This window comes from Pongo pygmaeus, chromosome 15 (genome assembly GCF_028885625.2).
Source record: "Pongo pygmaeus isolate AG05252 chromosome 15, NHGRI_mPonPyg2-v2.0_pri, whole genome shotgun sequence".
Classification (NCBI taxonomy): domain Eukaryota; kingdom Metazoa; phylum Chordata; class Mammalia; order Primates; family Hominidae; genus Pongo; species Pongo pygmaeus.
Genome location: NC_072388.2, coordinates 48,441,864 through 48,467,764, shown reverse-complemented (window position 1 = coordinate 48,467,764; position 25,901 = coordinate 48,441,864). Strand labels below are relative to the sequence as shown.

The 25,901-nt window shown below is 41.6% G+C and overlaps 2 protein-coding genes across 7 annotated transcripts in view; one reads left to right on the top strand and one right to left on the bottom strand.

The window, feature by feature from the left end:
• Positions 1-8,563, top strand: part of NEMF (nuclear export mediator factor) — a 73,547-nt gene extending 64,984 nt beyond the window's left edge. For 2 of the 4 annotated variants that reach the window (XM_054447602.2, XM_054447603.2), the window contains 5 exons: positions 1,949-1,981; positions 3,369-3,469; positions 3,554-3,597; positions 3,685-3,764; positions 3,976-8,563. In XM_054447602.2, the coding sequence (XP_054303577.2) occupies positions 1,949-1,981; positions 3,369-3,469; positions 3,554-3,597; positions 3,685-3,764; positions 3,976-4,053 (336 nt within the window). In that variant the 3' untranslated portion in view covers positions 4,054-8,563. Of the gene's footprint in view, positions 1-1,948; positions 1,982-3,368; positions 3,470-3,553; positions 3,598-3,684 lie in introns of all 4 variants that reach the window. The other 2 variants (XM_063651195.1, XM_063651196.1) reach the window with 1 other exon arrangement.
• The window catches only part of KLHDC2 (kelch domain containing 2), a 51,814-nt gene extending 30,868 nt beyond the window's left edge, over positions 1-20,946 (bottom strand). For 2 of the 3 annotated variants that reach the window (XM_054447604.2, XM_063651197.1), the window contains exons 1-12: positions 19,876-20,028; positions 16,838-16,917; positions 13,803-13,920; positions 10,488-10,603; positions 10,183-10,264; positions 9,948-10,031; positions 8,783-8,863; positions 8,652-8,710; positions 8,164-8,273; positions 7,709-7,781; positions 6,029-6,116; positions 5,892-5,944 (exon numbers count right to left, since the gene is read on the bottom strand). In XM_054447604.2, the coding sequence (XP_054303579.1) occupies positions 5,892-5,944; positions 6,029-6,116; positions 7,709-7,781; positions 8,164-8,273; positions 8,652-8,710; positions 8,783-8,863; positions 9,948-10,031; positions 10,183-10,264; positions 10,488-10,603; positions 13,803-13,920; positions 16,838-16,917; positions 19,876-20,028 (1,097 nt within the window). Of the gene's footprint in view, positions 1-5,347; positions 5,657-5,891; positions 5,945-6,028; positions 6,117-7,708; positions 7,782-8,163; positions 8,274-8,651; positions 8,711-8,782; positions 8,864-9,947; positions 10,032-10,182; positions 10,265-10,487; positions 10,604-13,802; positions 13,921-16,837; positions 16,918-19,875 lie in introns of those variants that run through there. The other variant, XM_054447605.2, reaches the window with a different exon arrangement.
• Positions 20,947-25,901: the final 4,955 nt, after the last annotated feature.

The window sequence follows — 25,901 nt, the reverse complement described above, 5'->3', positions numbered from 1 at the left end:
TAGTCTCAGCTACTTGGGAGGCTGAGGCAGAATAGCGTGAACGCGGGAGGCAGAGCTTGCAGTGAGCCGAGATCGCGCCACTGCACTCCAGCCTGGGCAACAGAGCGAGACTCCATCTCAAAAAAAAAAAAAAGAGAGAGAATTGGGATTGTCTTGAAGATGAGTAGAAAATAAATTTTTACTTTCTCTAAGCTTTTCTATAGGAATCTATGCCATATGGTCGTACATAATGTTGAAAATGGGTACACCATTTAAGAGCCAAGTACTTTGCTTACAAAACCAGTGAGTTCGTATTTTTCCAGCTAAGATGATTGCCTAATTGTTTTATTAACAGTACAGCAAGCCCAGCCTTCTGTATATCTTCTTACATGAATATGTACATCTTGAATTTTTTTTTTTTTTTTGAGGCAGTCTTGCTCTGTTGCCCAGGCTGAAGTGCAGTGGCACAATCTCGGCTCACTGCAACCTCCGCCTCCCGGATTCAAGCAATTATCCTGCCTCAGCCTTCCGAGTAGCTGGGATTACAAGCATGCACCATCACGCCTGGCTAATTTTTTTGTATTTTTTTTTTTTTGTATTTTTTTTTTAGTGGAGATGGGGCTTCACCATGTTAGCCAGGCTGGTCTTGAACTCCTGATCTCAGGTGATCTGCCTGCCTTGGCCTCCCAAAGTGTGGGATTACAGGCATGAGCCACGTGCCCAGCCTGTTTATTTTTTAATAACTTGGTTTAAAATACAGGCCAGATAAAAAATTTTTACTTTTGTCACCAGCATTTTTTTTTTATGTAAAGCTTGAGTTATAATTGTGTGCTCAGTTTAGTGCAGGTAATGCTTACAGGGATTCTGTATTACTATTTTCTTTTTTTTTCCTGCTGAACAGTTGTTGTTTAGTAATACTAAAACTCATTTTGGCTCTTAAAATTTGTACATTATTCTTATGTTCTATAAATCCTAGACTCACAAATACTTACTAGAGGTGTTAATTATTAATGTTCTTTCATGAGTAGGTGCTATGGTCTAAATGTTAATATCCCCCCACAATTCATATATGGGAAGCTAAATACCCAGTGTGATGGTATTAAGAGGTTGGGCCTTTAGGAAGTAGTCACGAGGGCTCTTCTGTCATGAATGAGTGCCCTTTTGCCATGTGAGGACACTGCAGTAAGGTGCCATCTTTTTTTAAGATGAAGTCTCCCTATGTTGCCCAGGCTGGTGTCGAACTCCTGGGCTCAAGAGATCCCCTGAGCTTGGCCTCCCAAAGTGCTGGGATTACAGGTATGAGCCACCACACCCAGCCTAAGGTGCCATCTTTGAGGCAAGCCCTTATCAGACATTGAATCTGCTGGTGCCTTGACGCTGGACTTCCCAGCCTCCAGAACTGTAAGAAGTAAAATTTCTGTTGTTTATAAATTATACAGTCTAAGGTATTTTGTAACAGCAGCCTGAACAGACTGAGACAGTCGGTTATCTCCAGATAGATTTTTCTTAAGCAAACAAAATTAAGCATATTTTATGGGATATGGAGAAAATTTATCCAAAACTGTTGAACAGATATTTAAAAATAAAAGTTCTGTTGACCAGAATTCTCCATTTGCTTTTCTCCTGGCAAACTTATCAACCTTAGTTGTCATTTTAAATTGTCCTTTTAACTTTTGCTGCTTTAAGATATACTTTATATGAAAGTTTCAGTTCCCACCTCCTCTACTTCAGAGAACTACCCTTCTTCTCTTGAATGACACTACTTGCTTAAGTAATAAACACAGACACACACAAACACACATACGAATCCACTTCAGTCTTAGGTAGAATATAACCTTGAGGCCCCCTATCCTGTGGGTCAGAAATGACAGTCTGGTTATATCACTGTTTCTTTCTCCTTATGGTTTAATGGTGTGGAATTTCATTTTACATTATAGCTGACATTTTTATTTTTATATGTTTGGAACAGGAAGAGCAAGATCTGGATCAACAGGGAAATGAGGTATGATTTTATGTTGGGGTTCCTACTGCAACACTGTGATTACAATTCAGTTCCCAGAATGTTTGAAACACAACTTATTAAAACTTAAAAACCTAAGACAAGACTGCAGGCTACGAAGTCAAACTTTCGGGGTCTTAATCCCAATTCTGCTATATGTAACCGTACAAACTTGGAAACATTCTTTGTGCCTCAGTTTCCTCATCTGAAGAATGGGGATAATGTCCCTACCCAGGAGAGGGTTGTTTTGATAACTAATGTATGTAAAGGGCATTTAGAAAAGTTTATGGCACATAGCAAACACTCAAATATCAATTATACTTCAGCACCAAGCATTCTGTCCTAAATCTAAGTTTATTCATATTGTAAAATAAATGGGGGCAATCTCACAGGCAGCACAGCAAATAAGAACTCTGGGATTTCTCCTTAATAATGGGTAAGAGAGAAGGCTGTTCTAGTCCAGGGTTTCTCAACTTTGGCACTATTAACATTAGGGGTTGGTTAATTCTTTGTTGTGGGGTCTGTCCCATTCATTATAAAATGTTTAGCGACATCCTTGGCCTTTACCCACTAGATCCCAGTAGCAGCCCCTACCTCTTCCTTCTCACCCCTCATCGTGTCAACCAAAACTATCTCTAGACATTGCCCATTGTCTTCTGAGGGCAGAATCTCCCCAGGACGAGAAATAGTGGTATAGCCAAGGTATTAGTCCCATTTCCATGTGATAGGACTTAAATCTATTTGTGGTTATTATTGCATCATTTTAATCCACAACAGGTTTCTGCAACTCAGGTAATATCCAATAGTTTTTTTCCTTTTCTTGAGACAGGGTCTCTGTCACCCAGGCTGGCGTTACCCAGTGCAGTGACAGGATCATGGCTCTCCACAACGTCTACCTCCTGGGCTCAGGTGATCCTCCCCCACTCAGCCTCTTGAGTAGCTGGGACTACAGGCACCCACTATACCCAGCTAACTTTTGTATTTTTTGTAGAGATGGTGTTTCTCCATGTTGCTCAGGCTGGTCTTGAACTCCTGGGCTCAAGCGATCCACCCACCTCAGCCTGAGCCTTCCAGAGTCCTAGGATTACAGGTGTGAACCACTGCTCCTGGGCCTTCCTTCTCTTAAATGTAACTGTAGGTAGGATTTTGAAAATTATTGTTCTTATTACTTATTATGCTAGGCAAAAATTAAGTAGTAAAGAATATATTTAAACATTGGTCTTCAACTCTTTGGAACTATGAAGCAGAGTTTAAGTACCGCTGTTCCAGCTTAGATGGTATGTGTATCAGGAAAAGATAAAAAATATGTTGAGATATTAATTCAAGTGTTTTAGCATTTTTTTTAAAGGGCGTATAAATTGCCTTTGTAACTGTGATTTTCCCTTTTTAGGAAAACCTGTTTGATTCTTTGACAGGCCAGCCACATCCTGAAGATGTACTACTGTTTGCCATTCCAATATGCGCCCCTTACACCACCATGACAAACTACAAGTAAGTTACCATTAGTTGACAGAACGGCTTTTGTGGATTGTTTTGTAACATCTATTTAGTAACACATGTAATTCCTTTTTAAAGATACAAAGTGAAACTTACTCCTGGAGTGCAGAAAAAGGGAAAAGGTATTTAAATTTGTTTTTTTGAATTATGATTTTAAACAGTTCAGTGACTTAACAGTAGATTATTCTTACTCTTTTTTGTATTTACAGCTGCAAAAACAGCCTTGAATAGTTTCATGCATTCCAAAGAAGCAACAGCAAGAGAAAAAGACTTATTCCGCAGTGTAAAGGTAAAGTTCTCCTTCAGAAAAGGAATGTGGAGACTGACAGTACAATTTAAACTGTTAGCAGTTTTTTGTTATTTTAGTAGAAAATGCTGTCTTATTAGAAGCAGTAAAACCATTTCATCTAAAAGTTTGGAAATGTTTTTCTTTTTTGTCATAAAAGAAACATGATTGACCATACAGGATGTGAAGATATTCAGCAATTTTCTTTTTTTAGGACACAGATTTATCAAGAAACATTCCTGGCAAAGTGAAAGTGTCTGCACCCAATCTTCTGAATGTAAAAAGGAAATAGCTGAAATGAAATTCTAAAATATTTGAGAAGAACCAATTTTATAGCCTTTTGGAAGTTCAAAGATGAAAGCACCACGTATCAGGACTTCCACATTATAAAAATGAACTAAACATTGCCTTGCTATATTCACCAAAAGGACTTAATTCTTGTTTTTTTCCCAGTTTTATATAGAGGAAACACTGTCTATGATAGGATTTCCTAAAGTATTTGTGGACAGTTAAATGCTAATTATATACATCTGTAGTTATTCTACATTTTCTTGAAATTTGGGAGGTTAATACCAAGTATTCTTTTCATGATGTAAAGAAACTGAACAGTGAAGTGGCTTGACTGCTTAAACTATTGGCTTGGTAAGTCTACTGTATATAACATCTAAATATATAATACAGGCCAGCCACAAGGGGTTTAAATATTTAGGATTGTGTCTTGAAAACTAAGTATTGGAGTAGATTTTCTTCTGCTTTCATCGATACTTGTCAAAAAATATATTAGACCAAAATGTAAAATATAAGTAATAATTCTCATGACTCAGCTTAATAACTCCTAGAAGAAATTGGTGTTAATCATTTCTATTCATTTGTAGACCTTCAGGTTTGATCTTAATTTTTTTCCTTGTAGTCTGATTCAGTTCTGTACCATTTTAATTTCCACCTTTAGTAAGTAATTACCAATACAGCATGTTACAGAGTATCTTAACCTATAATACCAGAAGTGCATTTTAGGCTTACCACTAAAGACTCTGACCCACTTTTCCTCTGTCTCTTAACAGAATGGAAAATGAAGTCATCATTATTTCCATTCCTTCATGAGCTATAAAACTTATTAATTAATTAAAAAAAGACTTTTTAATTGACTGGACAACACTTGCCTGTATTCAGCATGACCACTTGCTCCAGCCCCTACACTGAAGCATTAAGGTCAAAGTACTAAACAGTTGTTGATCCCTCCACACTTTGTTTTCCCAGCTTCGTCATAATGTGAATATTAATGTTTAAAAAAAAAAAAAAAAAAAACCTTTATTATATTAACACTAGGTTACATAACTATAGACTACTCTTGCCATTAAAAAAAAAAATCTGTAATGTTTTTAAAATAACTATAGACTACTCTTGCCATTAAAAAAAAAAATCTATAATGTTTTTAAAAAATGACTTTCAGCATTTTGATGATGGTAAGACTATAATGTTTCTACAGATATATATCCTGAAGTTACCGAAAAGGAAACGTAGCAGCCATTCTTCAGGGTAAAAAGCTCAACCATTACTTTTCTTTTACTTTAATAGAGGACAGCTACTGGTGTTAAATACATTTATTGTAAACTTTAGACACAAAAATAGGTTCTCTAGGCCATTCACATGCACATTAAAACCAACAGGTGCAAACTACAACAATGCATATAATTATACAAATGATGCCACTCTGTGATGTTTACAGGATTGCTGTCCATGCAAGGTGATCATAGGCATTATTTATGAAGCCTTAAGATCCAGAAGTGTTGTTACTACCAAACCTCTGATTAACACTGTGAAGTAAGTGTTTTGGAAGGCAGTTCCATGAGTTGGCTAACATTTCTTTAAAGCAAATGACTGCTTCTAAGCTTAGCCTGAAAGTGGACAAGGAAAGAGAAAAGTAATTTCAGTTTACTGTTTGGAAGTACATTCACTTGAAAAACTACATAAAACATCCCTCTTTCTTTCTTCAAAGATTTTCTTAGGAACTGGTTAAAGCAATGAAGTTTTATTGCCCTTAAATAATCCATAAACCTAGTTTTTTGAGAGTGCTAAGTCTTAGGAAACACAATTTTAAATAATCTAAGTGCCAAGTACAAAGTTACTTACCGTACAAGAGATTTTGGTTGAACTGAAAATATTAGTATTTCATTACTGTGTGCCTGAAAAATAAATAGGAAGAACACATTTAAAAGCAAATGCTTTGCAAGTAAGTTTCAGTAATAATATGAAGGTAGTATACTTACAGCTCTGTGATGGACAAGCAAGTTGTTGGCACATCCACCAAAAACAATCACTTCTCCTTCATCGCTGGCACAAGCTGTGTGCCATAACCTGCATTTAAAACAAAAACTTGAGTTTGAAGTCACCCAGAACACCAGTTGGCCATTTTATACTACCACACAGAGCTATGAAATAAACACTAGCGCTCTTAAGGTAGTTCAGACCAAAACATCATGGCGAGAAGTAAAATCTTAAAGGAAAGTAGCAAAAGCAGATCATTCAATATCTATTTTATCTGGATATTATTTTCTCTCTCTGATCGTTCTCATTTATGCAATGAGGAGTTTGAACTGAACGATCTGTTCTCTAGGTCTTTGTTAACAATAAAAATCGTATGGGAGCTGAGTGGTATATGCCTTCTTCTTCCATAGGTAGGGCCAACTGGCCTTACACAGAACATCTGAGGGATGGTGAAAGCCCTGCTTGAGTAAACTATAAAGTCTCAGAAAGCCTGGTAGTTTTATGGAGAGATCATTTGTGCAAACTGAAGTCTTACTGGCATGACTATACTTGGTTTAGAGGCTTGGGGAAAAAATGCAGGCTTTGAACATGAATTTTGACTGTATCATTTCCTTTAGCATTTTGTTTTGAGATTAACGAGAAAATTATCGGTGTTTAATAACTTCTTTTTTTTGGATGATTTGATTTCTTCATCTTTGTTATACAGTGCTACTGCAAATCTAATTGACAGTTCTTGTTTTTTCCCCATGTATTTTTTTTTTTTTTTCTAAGAGACAGAGTCTTGCTCTGTCACCCAGGCTGGAGTGCAGTGGTGCAATCTCAGCTCACTACATCCTCTGCCTCCTGAATAGCTGGGACTACAGGCATACGCTACCACACCTAGCTAATTTTTCTATTATTTGTAGAGATGGGGTTTTGCCAAGTTGCCCAAGCTGGTCTTGAACTCCTGGGTTAAAGCACTCTGCCTGCCTCAGCCTCCAAAAGTGCTGGGATTACAGCTGTAATCCTGTAATACCACTGCACCTCACCTCCCATGTGATTAAGGTTTAAACATTTTACCCATTCCAGCACCTCTACCCTTTTTTTTTTTGGAGACAGAGTTTCACTCTTGTTGCCCAAGCTGGAGTGCAATGGCACGATCTCAGCTCACTGCAACCTCTGCCTTCCTGGTTCAGGCAATTCTCCTGCCTCAGCCTCTCAAGTAGCTGGGATTACAGGCATACGCCACCACGCCCAGCTAATTTTGTATTTTTACTACAGACGGGGTTTCACCATGTTGGCCAGGCTGAACTCCTGACCTCAGGTGATCCACCTGCCTCAGCCTCCCAAAGTGCTGGGAATACCGGCATGAGCCACCACGCCTGGCCGACCCTCATTTTTAATAAACTTAGATGCAGTTCAGCTCATTGAAGTGAAAAGCTTGATTGTATATTTTAACTATGTGTCAGTTTTATAATGGAAGGAAGAAGCCAAAATAAAAATCCAGCCCTATTCTTCATACACAGATGATGGAAAGGAGATCATTCGATACTAGGATAACATTGGTTTTCTTTTCTTTGAGAAGTAATTCAAACCTTAGTGAATGCTGAGATTTTTATAAATAAGAATGCTGGATATAATGCAGCCAAAACCTCAATTCTTATGTCTTATGCATATTCAGTACATGAATTGCCTTTAAATACCTTGGTTTTTCAGTATATGGATGATTAAATTGTATCCATTCATTTTTACTGATGCAGTAAGTCCAGGCATCACCTGAGTCAAGCAAAGAAATGAAGTATGTTAGTCTGTCAATATGCCATTGACATTTAAAGGGCACAGCTTTGGCAAGAAAGGTAATAGATCATGAGCAGATACAGAGAGTATATTTTCTTTTTTTTTTTTCCCCTGCAATTAGCCAAGTAAGCCCTTTGCATGTTATAGCTCTTCAGCAGGGCTCTTAAGTGCTCCAGGTTCTTTATTGAACAGAAGTATGCCATATAGTACAATTACAGCTATGTTACAGGATGAAAATTAATTTCAAACCTTCCAACCAACCCTATAAGCCGTCTCATCAGTCTCTCTAATAGACTCATTTTCAGCTATTAGATATGGACGATATATGATGATTTCATTATCATATTTTTCAAGGACTTACTTAGTGGCTGTTTATCAGTGGTAAATCCTCCAAAGAGAAAAAGATGATCTGAAGAAACTGGTGTTAGTGAGTGCCAAGATCGACCAACTGGGCATATGCCTTGTGGAATTCTGAAAATAATAGCTAAGTTACAATATCTGCATTTAGAAGCAGCTACTGTATTTTTAAGTTTTCTTTTAAAATTTATATGTACATGTTATGAAAAAAGAGACCTTAAGTTTAAAAAGGCTTCTTGGTATAAACTACATGCTTTATACTGAAATATTTTCTTTGAAGTTAGGATCAACTTCAGACCTTTTCTTTTCAACAAACACTGAGCACATGCTGGAAACACAAAAATAAAATTCATTCCTTAAGGACCTAGTAATTATGTTTATTTAATTTCATAGTTAAAGAAAAGTTAAACAAGGACATTATATACCAATAGTAGGGAATATAGGGTAAAAACAATCTGAATTTTGGAGAAATTTATCTAAAGTGATACCTACAATTCATTCCACTCCCATGTATCCAGATTAAGATAGTGAAGATCATTCATTCTAGCATCCTAAAAAAGGATAATTAAGTTACCATTTTGAAGAATTCAAAAGCAAGTCATTGAAGTTCTTTGAATACTTACTCGATATCTGCCTCCAAACACAAAGCCTCTATTTCCGACAGTTGCACAGGCATGGGCAGCACGAGGTGAAGGTGCTTTACCCTATTAGAGTCACATAAGCAAGTTAGTGAACTTTTTATAAACAGGTAAAATACCAATGTCTACTCTGGATATGGCATAAGAATATGTAAGGCACTTGAGCTTTTAAAAGTTGGAGTGTAGACTTCTAGACAACAGTCATACTACAAGCTGACTACCAAAACTGGGCATTTTAATTTTCTCTTTTTGAAATGTGTTACTGAATGGGCTGGCTAACATAATAGGCTGCTTTATTTTTTCTCTTTTAAAATAAAGGCTGGCATATTATATCTGTCAGAGGGAAAAGAAATATAATTATCTGTGTCAGAGGGAAAAGAAATCTAATATTTAAGTAATACAAGTTGCAATCTAGTACAGAGTTATTTAATTACAGGTTGAGTATCTGTAATCGGAAAATCCAAAATATGAAATGCTCCAAATCTGAAAATTTGAGTGCCAACATGATGCTGAAAGGAAATGCTCATTGGAGCATTTCGGATCTTTGGATTAGAGATAGTTGACTGTTAAGTATATAATGCAAATATTCCAAAATCTGAAACACTTCTACCACGTAAAATGTATTAGATAGGTTGGGCACGGTGGCTCATGCCTGTAATCCCAACACTTTGAGAGGCCGAGGTGGGCGAATCACAAGGTCAGGAGTTCAAGACCAGCCTGGCCAATGTGGTGAAACCCGTCTCTACTAAAAATACAAAAAAATAGCTGGGCGTGGTGGCGGGCACCTGTAATCCCAGGTACTCCGGGAGGCTGAGGCAGGAGAATCGCTTGAACCTGGGAGGTGGAGGTTGCAGTAAGCAGAGATCCCACCACTGCACTCCAGCCCAGGCAACAGTGCGAGACTCTGTCTCAAAAAGAAAAAAAAAGTATTAGATAATAGATGCTGGGTTAGTCATTTCATACATTCATTAAACTTCTGAGTTCTAGATTTCTTGGAAATCATTAAAGTTATGGATCTTCTCCCCAGAAAACAAGAATGAACTGTCACTTTTACAGTATCTTCCAACTGTGGTGCACCCCTCTCCCCTACCCCACCCCTCCCTGCTGCCTCTAAGTATCCTTAACAATTCATTATTCTTTAGTAACTCACAGTAGTTATAGGCTGGCTCCAGGTAAATGTTTCAGTATCTAAAATATGTACATGATCATTCCATCCTCTTGGATGACTTGAATTCTACAGAAAATAAGAATCTGCGTTATTTTAGAAATGATATTTATAAAATTAGATAGCCTGCCTGATTAACAAAGAAAAATGCATAAAACTTATAAAATGTATTATTTCAATATATTAAGGAGGCCATATGCAAATACGAAACTTCACTTACCCAAAAAGATGTTTCATCGAATTCAAAAGTTCCCAATACTTTATCTTCAGGCAAATATCCATACCCTCCAAAAAATATTAACCTGTTGGGTGAAAAACCAAGACACTAAAAATTCAAATACCCATAGGATAGGATACAAGCAATTTATCTTAGGTGCTGTGTTAAATGCTTTCATGTGTTAATTCAGTTAATCTTCATATGGGCCCTATGAGGTATGTTCTGTGCAAATGTTTACTGGCTAAGGATACCTGAATGGTAAACCACTTTACACATAAAAACCCAAACCTGTAATGCTGCCAACTCACTTGTTTTTATATACCCAGACACCAAGTTTGTCCTTTGATGATGGAGGAATTCCTTGGCAATCAATTCTTTCCCACTGTAACACTCTGTCTGTAGACCTTGAATCCAGCATGTAGAACTGTCAGAAACAATGATTTCAGTTAGATTTGGTTATATGAAAGAAATTCAAGTTTAGCATTTAATTTTACTATACTTTATGATAAGAGTGCCATCTAATTCAGTGCTACTGAAATTGTGACTGCAGACTGGCTGCCAGACTGCTCAGAGTCCAGATGAGGATTCTGTGACTGAATACCAATTTCCTAAGTCACTAAGCACACTGTTAGCTCAACTAATTTTTTTTTCATAGTCACACTTTATTTTTTTTAAGAGACAGGGTCTCTCTTGCCCAGGCTGGAGTGCAGTGGCACAATCATAGATTACTGTAACCTAAACTCCTGGGCTTAAGTCATCTTCCCACCTTAGCTTCCCACATAGATGGACTACAGGCATGTACCACCATACCTGGCTAAGACAGCCATACATTTTCTTTTCCCATTTTTATTTTTTTATTTTTTATCTCAGTAGGTTTTGGGGGAACAGGTGGTGGTTGGTTACATGGATGAGTTCTTTTGTGGTGATTTCTGAGATTTTGGTGCACTCATCACCCAAGCAGTGTACACTGTACCCAATGTGTAGTCTTTTATCCCTCACCCATCTATCACCCTTTCCCCCTGAGTCCCCAAAGTCCACTGTATCACACTTATGCCTTTGCATCTTGATAGCTTAGCTCCCACTTATGAGTGAGAACATATGGTGTTTGGTTTTCCATTCCTGAGTTACCTTCACTTAGAATAATGGTCTCCAGTTCCATCCAGGTTGCTGCAAGTGCCATTATTTTGTTCCTTCTTATGGCGGAGTAGTATTCCCCGGTATATATATGCACCACATTTTCTTTATCCACTTGTTGACTGGTGGGCATTTGGTCTGGTTCCATATTTTTGCAATTGCAAAATTGTGCTGATAGCCATATATATATATATATATATTTCTTCTTTTTTTTTTTTGGTGGGGACAGAATCTCACTCTGTCACCCAGGCTGGAGGGCAGTGGCATGATCTCGGCTCACTGCAATTTCTGCCTCCTGGGTTCAAGCGATTCTTGTACCTCAGCCACCCTACTAGCTAGGATTACAGGCATGCACCAACATGCCCAGCTAATTTTTGTATTTTTAGTACAGACGAGTTTTTGTCATGTTGGCTAGGCTGGTCTCAAACTCCTGGCCTCAAGTGATGTGCCCACTTGGGCCTCCCAAAGTGCTGGGATTATAAGCATAAGCCACCACACCCGGCCCTGATATAGGGACTCTGAATTGTAGTTATTTATTTTATGGGTATCAGAATGGTATTACCCAAAAAAATTAGGTTTAGTAATTTTACCTTTAAATTCAATTTAACAAATATGTGTTTGGTGTCTATTTAACTCTAAGATTAAAGAGTTAATTGAGTTAATCCTTAATTAATCTCTTTAATCTTAAAAGATCAATACTTAAAAGATTAAATATTCATCTTTCCTTTAAAGGAAAGATGCAATTGAATATATCTGACCACTATATATTTTTTACTTCTCTGAGACACCCAAGCTTCCATTCAGTCAAACTTAAAACACACAACCCTAGCCACTCGACAAACTACTACTGTTTCTGTAACTACCTCCATAAAACCACAGCTTGTCTCCTCCCCCAAGCTTTTAAGTTGTGTCAGTTATTATTCTCCCCTTTGGCTCTGAAATACATATGGCTCAATGATAGCCTATAGATGTGCCTCACAGAATCTTTCAGGCATAGAACTCTTTCTTCAAGCAAAATACTAAGCAAAAGCCCAACGTATACAAACAAAAGTGGAGCTACACTTGTTAAAATGGAGGAGGAAAGGGCAGCTTGGAGCCTACCTAACACTATATGCTCCTCCCACGGGTGTCCCAAGGCATCTCAAACCCCTGAAGTTTCTAGGAACATAGTTTGAAACCATCTCAGCCACATGTTCCATCCACTTGGAATTTCCATAATTAAGACATTTGCTGCCGGGTGCGGTGGCTCACGCCTGTAATCCCAGCACTTTGGGAGGCTGAAGCAGGTGGATCACCTGAGGTCAGGAGTTTAAGACCAGCCTGGCCAACGTGGCAAAACCCTGTCTCTACTAAAAATACAAAAAATTAGCTGGGCGTAGTGATGCATGCCTGTAATCCCAGCTACTCAGGAGGCTGAGGTACGAGAATCACTTGAACCTGGGAGGCGGAGGTTGCAGTGAGCCAAGATTGCGCCACTGCACTCCAGCCTGGGCAACAGAGCGAGACTCTGTCCCTGTCCCCCCCCCCAAAAAAAAAAAAAAAAAAAAAAAAAGACATTTGCTTGTATCTCTGTTATCTTGGCTACTCCTTCCAATTTTATTATTCAGTTCAAGCATCACCTCTTCGGTCAAGATTTTCCTTGTTCTGTTCCCTCATCCCACCAAACACAATGTCAAAGTTTTCAGATTCAACAATACTTACTGAGTTATTTTCTATATGCCAGGTGCTGTGTATCTCTCTAGCAGGTGCTACTGCAGTGGTTTACTTACTACATGTGTCCCTTCTAGAATGTGAGTTCCAAGAAGTGAGAACTATATCATTCTTTCTGTCTCCAGTGTCCAGCCAAGTGCTCAGCACATAAAGTGCTTACTAAGTTGCCAACTTAATAGACTCCTATGGATTCATTTATTTGGCAACTCAGTAAGCGCTAATGTATGTCATATGTATCATTTCTGATTGACTTAATCTGTCTCTTATTGGTCTGAAAGAGAGGAAGTGATATATTTTTTCCTACTTGGAACAAAATACGGCAAAGTCTGAACAGCAGTGTCTTTGGGCACCACTTTATAGGAATGTTAACATGTAAAGTTTTTTCAGTTTTACTTTATCCTTACAGCTTTCTGACTGGTTGCCTGCTCATTTTTACCCTTCCCTCCATTACATCTTGTCTTCATTTTGTCTGCAATTTTATTACTAATGTTCATCTAACATTTAAGGTTCTAAGAGAACAAGTAGCTGCAAAAAGCACAAAGAAAAACCACCCAGGAAGTTACTGCACACAGGTTACCAACAAAAGTTGATTTTACATAATGCCTAGGTAAATATAGATTGGCACACAAAATACTAAAATGCACATTCATATCATAATCAAGTACACATCATTTTTAACTATGACACAAATAAGTCTGGGCTAACCTTAGAAATTTGCAGTTGTTTGAAAGATAATAAGAATAAAAATGCCTCAAGCCATAATCCTTAGAAACACTAACCTTATTGGTATTGCCTCTTGAATGGTGTCCTCCAAACAAGTACAGCACCCTGTCTACACACACAGCACAGCTTCCTGACATAGAAGGAGGAACATCACCTTCAGTGTTGATTTTTTTCCTGAGGAGGAATAAATTAAATGTATGTAAGTTAAAGGGAAGAAATGCAAAAGTCTATTAATTTTTCTTCTTCTACTTATATCCTCACAATAAAGGAATAAAACGAGAAGGCGAGTAGACAGTGCCGCTAGGCTCTCTCCTAGGTCTAAACTTAATTCAAGGAATGTGCTTTTCCCTCTTTACCCATTCCACAAACAGTGCCAGCTGGCCCCATGTGTACAGGCATGAGAGATTCTGAAAGCCTAAGTCATATTTTATTATTCTAGGAGCATACCATTTTATGTTTCTCAGACTAAATTGTTTGCTATTTATTTACATAGCCATAAGTTGTTTTGTTTTTGAGTGGGCCAGGGGCCCAGAAGGAAAACCTCAACATTCCCAGTCCTGATAGATTAATTCAGTGTTCTTTCTTCAGTCACCTTTTAGCCATTCATATGCATCAGATTCAGTCCTTTATGTAACACTACAAACAGGTAGTGCCATGTGCCAGGGATTCCTGAGTGCTTTGTATGTATGTATTAACTCATTCTGAATCTAAAAATTGATCTGAATCAACCTAAGGAATCTAAGATTTAAAATTCTAATAGTATACTCAAGGTCTTCTGCTAAAACTGTCAGATATAATAATATTTATCTTTGCTAAAAAAAAGTTTTAGAAGGCTCATTTTTAAAAAAGTTACTATTTTTGGCTGGGCACAGTGGCTCACACCTGTAATCCCAGCACTTTGGGAGACCGAGGCAGGTGGATCACAAGGTCAAGAAATCGAGACCATATTGTTTAACATGGTGAAACCCTATCTCTACTAAAAATACAAAAAATTAGCCGGGCGTGGTGGCGGGCGCCTGTAGTCCCAGCTACTCGGGGCTGAGGCAACAGAATGGTGTGAACCCAGGAGGCAGAGCTTGCAGCGAGCCCAGATTGCGCCACTGCACTCCAGCCTGGGTGACAGAGCGAGACTCCCTCTCATTTAAAAAAAAAAAAAAAAAAAAAAAAGTTATTATTTTAAAATAGAAACAGGGTCTCACTGTGTTGCTCAGGCTGGTCTTGAACTCCTGGGCTCAAGTGATCCTCCCACCTCGGCCTCCCAAAGTGCTAGGATTACAGGTGTGAGCCACCATACCTGGCCTTAAAAATTTTTTTTTTTTTTTTTTTTTGAGACGGAGTCTTGCTCTTTTGCCCAGTCTGGAGTGCAGTGGCGTGATCTCTGCTCACTGCAAGCTCCGCCTTCTGGGTTCATGCCATTCTCCTGCCTCAGCCTCCCGAGTAGCTGGGACTACAGGCGTGTGCCACCACGCCCAGCTAATTTTTTTTGTATTTTTTAGTAGAGACAGGGTTTCACCATCTTAGCCAGGATGGTCTGGATCTCCTGACCTCGTGATCCACCCGCCTCAGCCTCCCAAAGTGCTGGGACTACAGACATGAGCCACTGCGCCCGGCCCCTTAAAAATTATCTTTAAAAATATGTAGCATTCCGCTTTTAAGAGAATACAATTATAAATTTCCAATTCTCTAGAAAAGATTGAGAAACAGCTTCATATTAACACCAATTTGTTACATACAGAAATAATCATGACTTATTTTTAGTTTGTAACTCTTAAATGTTTTTGTTTTTTGAGATGGAATCTCACTGTATCACCCAGGCTGGAGTGCAATGGCATGATCTCGATTCACTGCAGCCTCTGCCTCCCGGGTTCAGGTGATTCTCCTGCCTCAGCCTCCCTAGTAGCTGGGATTACAGGCACCTGCCATCATGCCTGGCTAATTTTTGTATTTTTGTAGAGATGGGGTTTCACCATGTTGGCCAGGCTGGTCTTGAACTCCTCACCTAAGGTGATCCACTTGCCTCGGCCTCCCAAAAGTGCTGGGATTACAGGCGTGAGCCACAGCATCTGGCCTAACTCTTAAGTGGGACTACTATGCTAATTCTGAGATCTACAGTAAGTAAAATATTTAAAGCACAAAGTTCTCACAAAGCACACCATGGGGAAAACTACTTTGTAAATCCCCAACCATGGCTAACCCAGCATTTTGAGAAACACCTTGATTCTACCAGGGACATGCTCTTGACTACTACTGTTATGAAACTGCAAAAGATCATTTCAGATTATCTCCAGTTTACAAAAATGGCAAACTGGAGGTCATTTTGGTTTTTAAACAGAACAACACTATTTTTAAAAAGATTTGCATGCAAATTTTGAGAGCTTATTAAAATAGAATACCACCTTTATTTTTAGCAGATAAAATTCTATACAATCTAAAATCTAACAATTTAACCATTTAAATTCCTTTCCTTATTCAAGATATCATATAACAGAAGACTTAACATCTTGAAAAAAATGGAACATTTATTATCTTTCCATTATGGATCTGAAGCCTCTACATCTATTTTAAATATTACTATGATACTTGAGATAGAAATTTATTCTAAGTTCATAAAGTATCTAGTAACTACAGAACAGGTGCTAAATTAAGCTTAGCAGCTAAGCTAAAGTAGCAGAACAGTGTTTTTAGAATATATAAGTAGCTTAGAAAGGGTTTTACATTTTTTTCTTTGCAGCCATATCTGATTTGTTTGTTTGTTTTTGGAGACAGTTTTGCTCTGTCACCCAGACTGGAGTGCAGTGGCTCAATCTCGGCTCACTGCAACCTCCACCTCCCGGATTCAAGCGATTCTCCCACCTCGGCCTCCCAAGTAGCTGGAATTACATGTGCACGCCACCACACCCGGCTAATTTTTGTATTTTTAGTAGAGATGGTGTTTCACCCCAGCCTGGTGCCCAGGCTGGTGTTGAACTCTTGACCTCAAGTGATCTGCCCGCGTCAGCCTCCCAAAGTGCTGGGATTATAGGCATGAGCCAGCCACCGTGCCCAGCCCTTATCTGAATTTTTTAGTCCCCCTTATAATATCCACATTTACCATCTTCCAGTCTCCATGTTGTAGATCCATAGTTCTTCTCTAGGCAGATAAAAGTCATATAATCCTCTGACTTGATTACTCTAAGAATAAAAAAAATTGTAAATATAAAAACTGATATTTTAAAGAGGCACTACTGTATTTTTTAAATCGATCTTGAGATACTAATTTCATAATTAGTATGAAAATAGGTATTACAGTGCACAATCCTCCCCCACCTATGCCACACACTCAAGGCAAAGCTCAACATAGATAGCTCTTAATTCAGAATTTTGATACAGCAGTTGCAATAGTACAAGAAGGGATCTCTGGGAACTTTTTTTTTTTTTTTGAGTCCAAGTCTCTATTGCTCAGAATGGAGTGCAGTGGTGCGATCTTGGCTGGCTCACTGCAACGTCCACCTCCTGGGTTCAAGCGATTCTCCTGCCTCAGCCTCCTAAGTAGCTGGGACTGCACGCACTCGCCATCATGCCTGGCTAATTTTTGTATTTTTAGTAGAGACAGGGTTTCACCATGTTGGCCAGGCTGGTCTCAAACTCCCAACCTCAAGCAATCCACCCACCTCAGCCTCCCAAAGTGCTGGGATTAGAGGCTGTGAGCCATTGTGCCCAGCCGAGAGATCTCTGGGAACTCTAAGGCAGCTTTATCCTGAACAGAACCATGCACCAAATTTCAGCTGCAAGACTTCAGGAGACTGCCTGTGCCATGGTCAGCAGGCTGTTACTGAAAGTGCCTGATCCACGCTAACACGATGCGTGGTTTTCCAGCCATGCCTTCCTTTCACCTATTCATTCTCTAAGCAGCAATAGAGAGGGCAGAACTGCAAATATGCAAAATATTAAATCCTTATGCAGAATTTTAAGTTCTTTGTTCTGCTCCATTTCCCTTCAGCTATTAATTCCTAACACAGACTGAGCCTACCATATGCCAGAGCTGAAAGCTATCCATGGATTGCTTTATTTAATCCTCACAACAACCCTAAAAAGTAGCTGATGTTATGAGAAAACAAGTTTAGGGTTTAAGTAATTTGCCCAAGGTTATTTATGAAGTAATGGTGGAGCCAGGATTCTATCCTTTCCCTGAACTTCAACAACTGCCTGACATTCCCAGCCTTTGACCCTAGCCACTTTCTGAACAATGTTGACACACTAAACGACTGCGGTTAGCCAAAAATGGGTGTCAAAGTCCAGCAAGCTTGAATATTAAACATACAGAAACAGAACAGTTGACCACGTATAACACTTCTTTTTCCACCCCACCAGTGATGAAGGGAAAAGGCTGGAAGCGGGCTGACCCACAGGGGACCAGCCTGTCCTGGGGAGGAAAACTGCCTACTATGTAGGAAGCCGAGGTTTATTGCCTTTGAAACAATCTCCAAGGACTTCTGTGCCTACGCTCAGGGTTCCAGCCACCAGCCATAAATGGGGAGGGCAGTCTGTTTCAGAACCATCCAATTCAGTGATTGTGCTGCTCCTCCCTGAATCGGCCCCAATCATCCAGGCCCTTTTAAATCCACAAGAAATATTCCACACTAAGAATCCTCCCCTGCCCCACTCCCAAAGTCTCATCCTCTCATGCTGTCATTTAAAATACAATTATGAATCAGGTAGCTTAGACAGAAGTGTGATTGACAGGTTTCTCCAGGGGAATTAATTTACATTTTTATAAGGCTGACTACATTCTTGCCCCCCATCGCCCCCCTTCTTGCAATTCTCTAACCCTTTCTAAAGTATTTCTGAGACAGTTTCCTTCTTGTTGCCCAGGCTGGAGTGCAATGGCGCCGTCTCAGCTCACTGCAAACTCCGCCTTTCGGGTTCAAGTGATTCTCCTGCCTTAGCCTCTCAAGTAGCCGGGATTAGGGCACCCGTCACCACGCCAGGCTAATTTTTTTGTATTTTTAGTAGAGATGGAGTTTCACTATGTTGGCCACGCTGGTCTCGAGCCCCTGACTTCAGCTGATCCACCTACCTTGGCCTCCCGAAGTGCTAGGATTACGAGCCACCGCGCCCGGCCCCCTATTTTCTAACCACATTCATTGGAAACGGGGGAAAACACTGCAGATTAGTTAGGATTGGCAAAAAATTACTTTTGCAGTTAAACCAAATTAAAGTATCAGGACAGCTATCTTTGAAAGCTATCTCAAAAATGGTCAACTATGATCAAGTCAGCTGTACCATAAGCTAAAAACAATCACAAAGCAAGTCATCCAAGGCACGGGCGTGGGGAGGGCGGAGAACATTTTCAAGACCAAAGAGGAATTTTGTGGTAGGACTGGCTCAGAGCCATCCTAGCAAATAAAATTCTAGATTTCCGAGGTAGCAGGGTAAAGAAAGGCAACTGGCTTTAAACTGCTAACTAATCACGTTGTTTATAACCAGGGGATCGGAGAGTCAAAGAGCTGCACTCTGAAGTTCCTTTGCTGCTGGGGATTTTTTGGTTACTGGTGGAGCTTTTCCATTATCTTAATAGGGGTGTCTGCTGAAAAACTTCAACCCAGCTGAAGCCAGAAGGAAAATAGTCCTGATGGCCATTTGCACAGGCGGGAAGGCTGAATAAGGTGGTTCCTGTAACTTTTTGGAATTCCAGTTTTCCTACACCTCGGCCTCCCCGTAAGTGGGCAGCGGTTCCCAGCTCCAGAGGGTAAAGTCCTCGTAGGCCGTCCTGATAACGCGTCTGAGTGATATCACACACCGTCACCTTTCACACCCCAACCCTTCCGAATGCACCGCCCAAGCAACATTAACAGGGCCTTCCCCGGAATAACGCTCCAATGGCAACAACGGGGGTAGGAGTGAGTTGGCTTTGTGAGCACCAGGTTGACGTGACAGCAGCCCTGGAGGTTCCAGACGGGTTGGGGGACTCGAGAGAAGGAAGATTCCCGCGCGCAAGAAAAAAACAACCAACGGGCAGTGTCTGAGGTGGGGCGCGCGACGCAGGCGGGGAGCGCCCTCGGCGGCCCGCTCTGGCCTCCCCGCCTGGCTGCGAACTCAGAGCCGAGTCACAGCCGAGCGACGTCCGCCGCGGCCCGGCCACTCACTGACCTTGTAGCCGCCCCAGACGAACATGTGGCGCCCGTCGCTGACGGCTACGTGGCCGCTGCGCTCGGCGGGGCAGGCGAGCTCCATGGACTCATAGCTCTCGAAGGCTGGCCCAGGCAAGTCGTCAGCCCGCAGATCCTCGTTGCCATCAGCCATCTTGAGGCTGCACTTTTGCTAACCAACAATGCCCACACCCGCGAGGGGCCAAAGAAACAAAGGAAAAGGAGAGAAATGCACAGCGGCGCGAGGCAAGGAGAAGGCGGCGGCGAAAGGGACGGCGTTGAGGCCTCTCTGCCGCCTGCGCTCGCGTTTCCCAGCCTCCTCGGCCGAGGACGGCTCTCCGCCGCCGCCGGGGCACGCCTGCAGACAGCGGGGCCGCGAGCGGAGCCAGGCGGCGGCGGCGCGGGCCCGGGACTCGGGGCACTGCAGGGAAGCGGTCCGGGTCGGGCCGGCTCCCTCTTGCAGCCCGTCCGCCCCGCCTCCTGCAGTCCACGGCCTTGTTTACGCCGCGGCCGGAAGCCGCCAGTTCAGCTGACGCCGCCCGCCGAGCTCCGGAAGCGAGGCTGCAGCTCAGCGCCCCCAGCGCCGGGTCCTCCAGCCGCCGCTGCCTCTTCCCGCGCCTCCGCCTACGGCCTGGGCACCGCAGCTCTATGGGGCCCGGCGACTTCCAGTCGCGCTTCGAGTCTCCTTTCACTGAGGGAACCACCAGGATAATGTCCTGAATCGGTCCCTGAAAGCTGCTGAATTTTAGCCGGATTGCTGCAAATTTTTTTTTCTTCCCAAGAATTTCTATTCGTTTGATTGAGGGATGATCTCAGAGGGTTCACAGCCCGGGCAGGGGCACCAGAATTGCTCCACTAGCAAGTTTCTGGTCTCGCCTTAGAGTCGATGCAGGCCCTGTTGTTCTGCGGGCGCGAGGGCAGTCGCTCAGCTCTCACGCGGGGCCCAGCCCGATCCCCGGCGGCCTCTCCCGAGCTCCTGCAGCCCCTGCCGGGCGCCGCCTCTGCAGGAATCTGACGTTGCCGCCGCCGCCGCCGCGGCCGGCAGCCTGGCTGCAGAGTTGGCTTGAAAAGCGTTTCCGAAGCCGTAACCACCCCTTTTCTTCAGAAAGGGAGGCGGATCCTTTTCACGCACACACAGCTTTCTCTTATTTTATATGATACCTTTCAATTGGGCCAAAAGAAAATTACGAGTTACTGTACTTGATACCTCACCTGTAAAATAGGGTGGGACAAAAATAACCTTAAATTCTTGATCTTACAGTGCCTCTAGAATTTATGGTGTTTGGTAGGAGGGGCGTGCTTCATTATCTCCATTTCCCTCATCTTCTGGTTGGGAGCACTCCATAGAAAAGGAATACTTTGAACAATAAAAGGCGCTTTTTAAAAAATTATTAAAATGCTTATAGCCTGCCACTCCTCCCCTAGTGTGCCAGTGTGTTTACTTGAACTCAAGAACTTAAGAGGATTAATTAAAGCCTTCAACAAGGAAGCAAATCACCTTGAGGCTGTTAAGACCTTATCTGCCATCCACCCTGGTTGGTGCCCTCAAATCTGTCTGGCTCACAGAATTCCTTGCAGCAGTGTCTTCTCCCAGTCGAATTATGCTCACTAGACTTTGGGGTTATCGAAGTTCCTTGTGAACCAACCTTGTGAATCTGATCGAGTCACTTAAAAACCTTGAGCTGGCTCCCGTCGTCCTTAGTAGAATCCAAAATTAATATCTCGGCTGGGCGCGGTGGCTCACGCCTGTAATCCCAACGCTTTGGGAGGCCGAGGCAGGCGGATCACCTGAGGTCAGGAGTTCGAGACCAGCCTGGCCAAAATGGCGAAACCCTGTCTCTACTAAAAATACAAAAAAATTACACAGGCGTGGTGGCCGGCTCCTGTAATCCCAGCTACTTGGGAGGCTCGGGCAGGAGAAACTGTTGAAGCTGGGAGGCGGAGGTTACAGTGAGCCAAAAGGGCACCATTGCACTCCAGCCTGGGCAACAAGAACGAAACTCCATCTCAAAAAAAAAAAAAAAAAAAAAAATTCATATCACAGTGCTGTGCAAGAAGACCCAGAATGGTCCAGACCCAGCTTGCCTTTCCAGCTTCAATTCCTGGCTGTGTCCTCCTTCTAGCTACGTTACTCTTCTATCATCGTTTTTGTTTTTTGTTTGTTTGTTTGTTCGAGAGAAGTCTCGCTCTTGTCCCCCAGGCTTGAGCGCACTGGCTCGATCTCGGCTCGCTGCAACCTCCGCCTCCCGAATCCAAACGATTCTCCTGCCTCTGCCTCCCAAGTAAATGGGACTAAGGCACCTGCCACCACGCCAGGCTTTTTGTATTTTTTAGTAGAGATGGGATTTCACCACGTTGGCCAGGCTGGTCTCGAACTCCTGACCTCAGGTGATCCACCCGCCTCGGCCTCCCAAAGTGCTGGGATCACAGGCATGAGGCAGCGCACCCAGCCTGTATTTCGTATATATATGCCATTTAAAAAAATACTATAATATCCACTTTGATTTACTTATGTTTCAAACCATACTTTTATCCTACTTAGAGCAGTAACAACAAAAAGAGTCTCTGAAACACATTAATTAGTTGTACTATAAGCAGAGTTTCTCATTGTATCAAAGTATAGTTCCAAGCCCCGTGGGTACCTGGAGACCTTTTCAGGGGCTCCTTAAGGAACTCTCTTTTCTAACTATGTATCTGTGTGAGGCCAGATTTTCTTCACTTACGTCGGCCTGGCGCAGTGTCTCATGCCTATAATCCCAGTATTTTGGGAGGCTGAGGTGGGCGGATCACTTGAGGTCAGGAGTTCGAGACCAGCCTGATCGACATGGTGAAACCCCGTCTCTAGTAAAAAAATAGAAAAATTAGCCAGGCGTGGTGGTGGGCGCCTGTAATTCCAGCTACTTGGGAGGCTGAGGCAGAAGAATTGCTTGAACCTGGGAGGTGGAGGTTGCAGTGAGCCGAGATCATGCCGCTGCACTCCAGCCTGGGTGAGAAAGCAAGACTCTGTCTCAAAAATAAAAATAAAAATGCAAAACAATGTCATTCTTTTCAAAATTCTTTTGATTGGGAAAATAAAGTTATTTTTCATTTAAAATGTTATTTATGTTAACAATTTTGTTATTTTGTAATAAATTAAAAAATTTAAACATTAAACTAAATTAAAATTAGTGTTAATTTCTAATATGGCAGATATCAATAGATAAAATCCTCATAAACAAAAGCTCTTGGAGGAACTCAATAATTCTTAAGAGTGTAAAGGGCTCCTAAACTAAACAGTTCTCAAACTAACAGCCATCTCTGGTCATGGCTGGCATACAATCAGCAACTTAATTTTAAAAAGCAAAAGCACATTGTGGCCAGGCGCGGTGGCTCATGCCTGTAATCCCAGCACTTTAGGAGGTGAGGCGGGCAGATCAAGAGGTCAGGAGATCGATACCATCCTGGCCAACATGGTGAAACCCTGTCTCTACTTAAAATACAAAAAATTAGCTGGGCGTGGTGGCCTGCACCTGTAGTCCCAGCTACTCGGGAGGCTGAGGCAGGAGAATCGCTTGAACCCGGAAGGCTGAGGTTGCAGTGAGCTGAGATCATACCACTGCACTCTAGCCAGCGATACAGCGAGACTCCATCTCAAAAAAAAAAAAAAAAAAAAAGCAAAAGCATATTGTTTTCAGAATCACTTTGTTTTGAGGAAAATTTTCTAATTTTGACCTAAATGGCATAGAATCAAAAAAATTTCAAGGCCTTTCACAACTTTAGAGTACATTACTTATCCTACTTTGTATGTGTATCTATATTGATACTCAGACATTTTCACTTCCTTCATTTTAATATCCCTCAATTATCTTAACAAAAACAACAAAAGACCTCCAACCTTTTAATCACTGCTTATAAATTGTACATCTTATCAAATAAAAATAGAAGAGACAATTGAAGTTAGTTTAAGAATAAAAGTCTCTTTATAAAGATAATAAGATTTTTTAAAATCCACTATAGGTCATTTGAAATTCAATGACTGATAATGCTATCATTATAATCATAATCCAGAATGTGTGCAAAAAAATCTTTTGCTGAAAAAAATACTCTTGTAAGACTTCCAATTTCTTTTTTTTCTTCCTTTTGATGTGGGATCTCACTGTGTTACCCAGGTTGGAGTACAGTGGCGTGATCTTGGCTCACTGCAACCTCCACCTCCCAGGCTCAAACGATCCTCTCACCTCAGCCTCCCAAGTAGGTGGGACTACAGGCGTGTGCCACCACACCGGCTAACTTTTCTGTATTTTTGGTAGAGATGGGGGATTTCACCATGTTGCCCAGGCTGGTCTCAAACTCTTGAACTCAAGTGATCCACCCACCTCGGCCTCCCAAAGTGCTGGGATTACAGGCATGAACCACTGTGCCCTGCCCAAGACTTCCAGTTTTTAGTCTGGCATGTAAACAGCTTAGAAGCTGCCACTCCATCCTAACAACAGACAAAAAGCTGAGCAAACTGAAAAATCAACAACTGTTCTTAGATCAATCAGAAAAGTGAGGTCACAGTGCAAACCACTGCCTGTCAAACTGCAGAGACACATGGGTGAATACAGAGAAGAATCACAACTTACCAAAGCAGAAACCATGAGCAAAAACCTTCTGAGCAACCAGTTCGGGAGCATAAAAACTTTACAGTAATCGATGACTTGTTGGAGGCTCAGTGTGAACACGTTTTAGACTTAAAAACTCCAGGGGGCTGGGTGTGGTGGCTCATGCCTGTAATCCCAGCACTTTAGGAGGCCGAGGCGGGCAGATCACTTGAGGTCAGGCGTTCGGGATCAGCCTGACCAACATAGTGAAATCCCATCTCTATTAAAAATATAAAAAATAGCCGGGTTTGGTGACACTTGCCTGCAGTCCCAGCTACTAGGGAGGGTGAGGCACAAGAATTGCTTATATCCAGGAAGCTGCAGTGAGCTGAGATCATACCACTGCACTCCAGCCTGGGCAACAGAGTAAGACCCTGTATCAAAAAAACAAACAAATAAACAAAACCACAACTCCGGGGGACCCAGTCATAGGACGATCCTCACACTTTTTTGAGTTTTATCTCCAGGAGGTCTCTTAGGTCCTTACAGTAAATATCAGAGAAAAATTATCTCATGCTTCCAGCAAGGGTAAGGAAAAAGGAACCATTTTGAAATATGCTAGTTCTTCTTAACAAGGGCTGCCTCAGGAGAAACTATTTTATCAAAGCCTACTCTACCTGGCAAAAGGAAAATACCTAATTCCAGCCGCCTCTAGCCATTCTGTTCCACCTAAGTGGGGGAAAAACTGAGAACTGGGGTGAAGTTGACAGTCTAGGGGCACAGGCTTCTAAAAAGACAGATGATTATAGGACTACAGAATGCTTTCCCTCCCCACACTTCTTACCACCACACCACGGAAGGCCTATTTACTAGAGTTTCTTTCACCCAGCTCATCATGTTTAGGTTTCAACAAAAAATTGCAAGGCATAATAGTCAAAACATCGTGGGCTGGGTGTGGAGGCTCATGCCTGAAATCGCAGCAGTTTGGGAAGCTGAGGCGGGTGGATCACCTAAGGTCAGGAGTTTGAGACCAGCCTGGCCAACATGGCAAAACCCTGTCTCTACTAAAAATACAAAAATTAGCCAGGAGTGGTGGCACATACCTGTAATCCCAGCTATTCCAGAGGCTGAGGCAGGAAAATCACTTGAACTTGGGAGGCAGAGGTTGCAGTGAGCCAAGATCACACCACTGCACTCCAGCCTGGGCAACAGAGTGAGACTCTCTCAAAAAAAACAATGACAACAAAAAACACAGTGTGAAGAAATGAGCAAGCATCTGAAACAGACTCCGATAAGACAAGAATGTTGAAGTTATCAGACTAGGAATTTAAAACAACTATGATTAATATGCTAAAGCCTCTAATGGAAAAAGTAGTCAAATCCAAGAACAGATGGGTAATGGCCAGGCACAGTGGCTCACGCCTATAATCCCAGCAATTTAGGAGGCCTAGGCAGGCAGATCGCT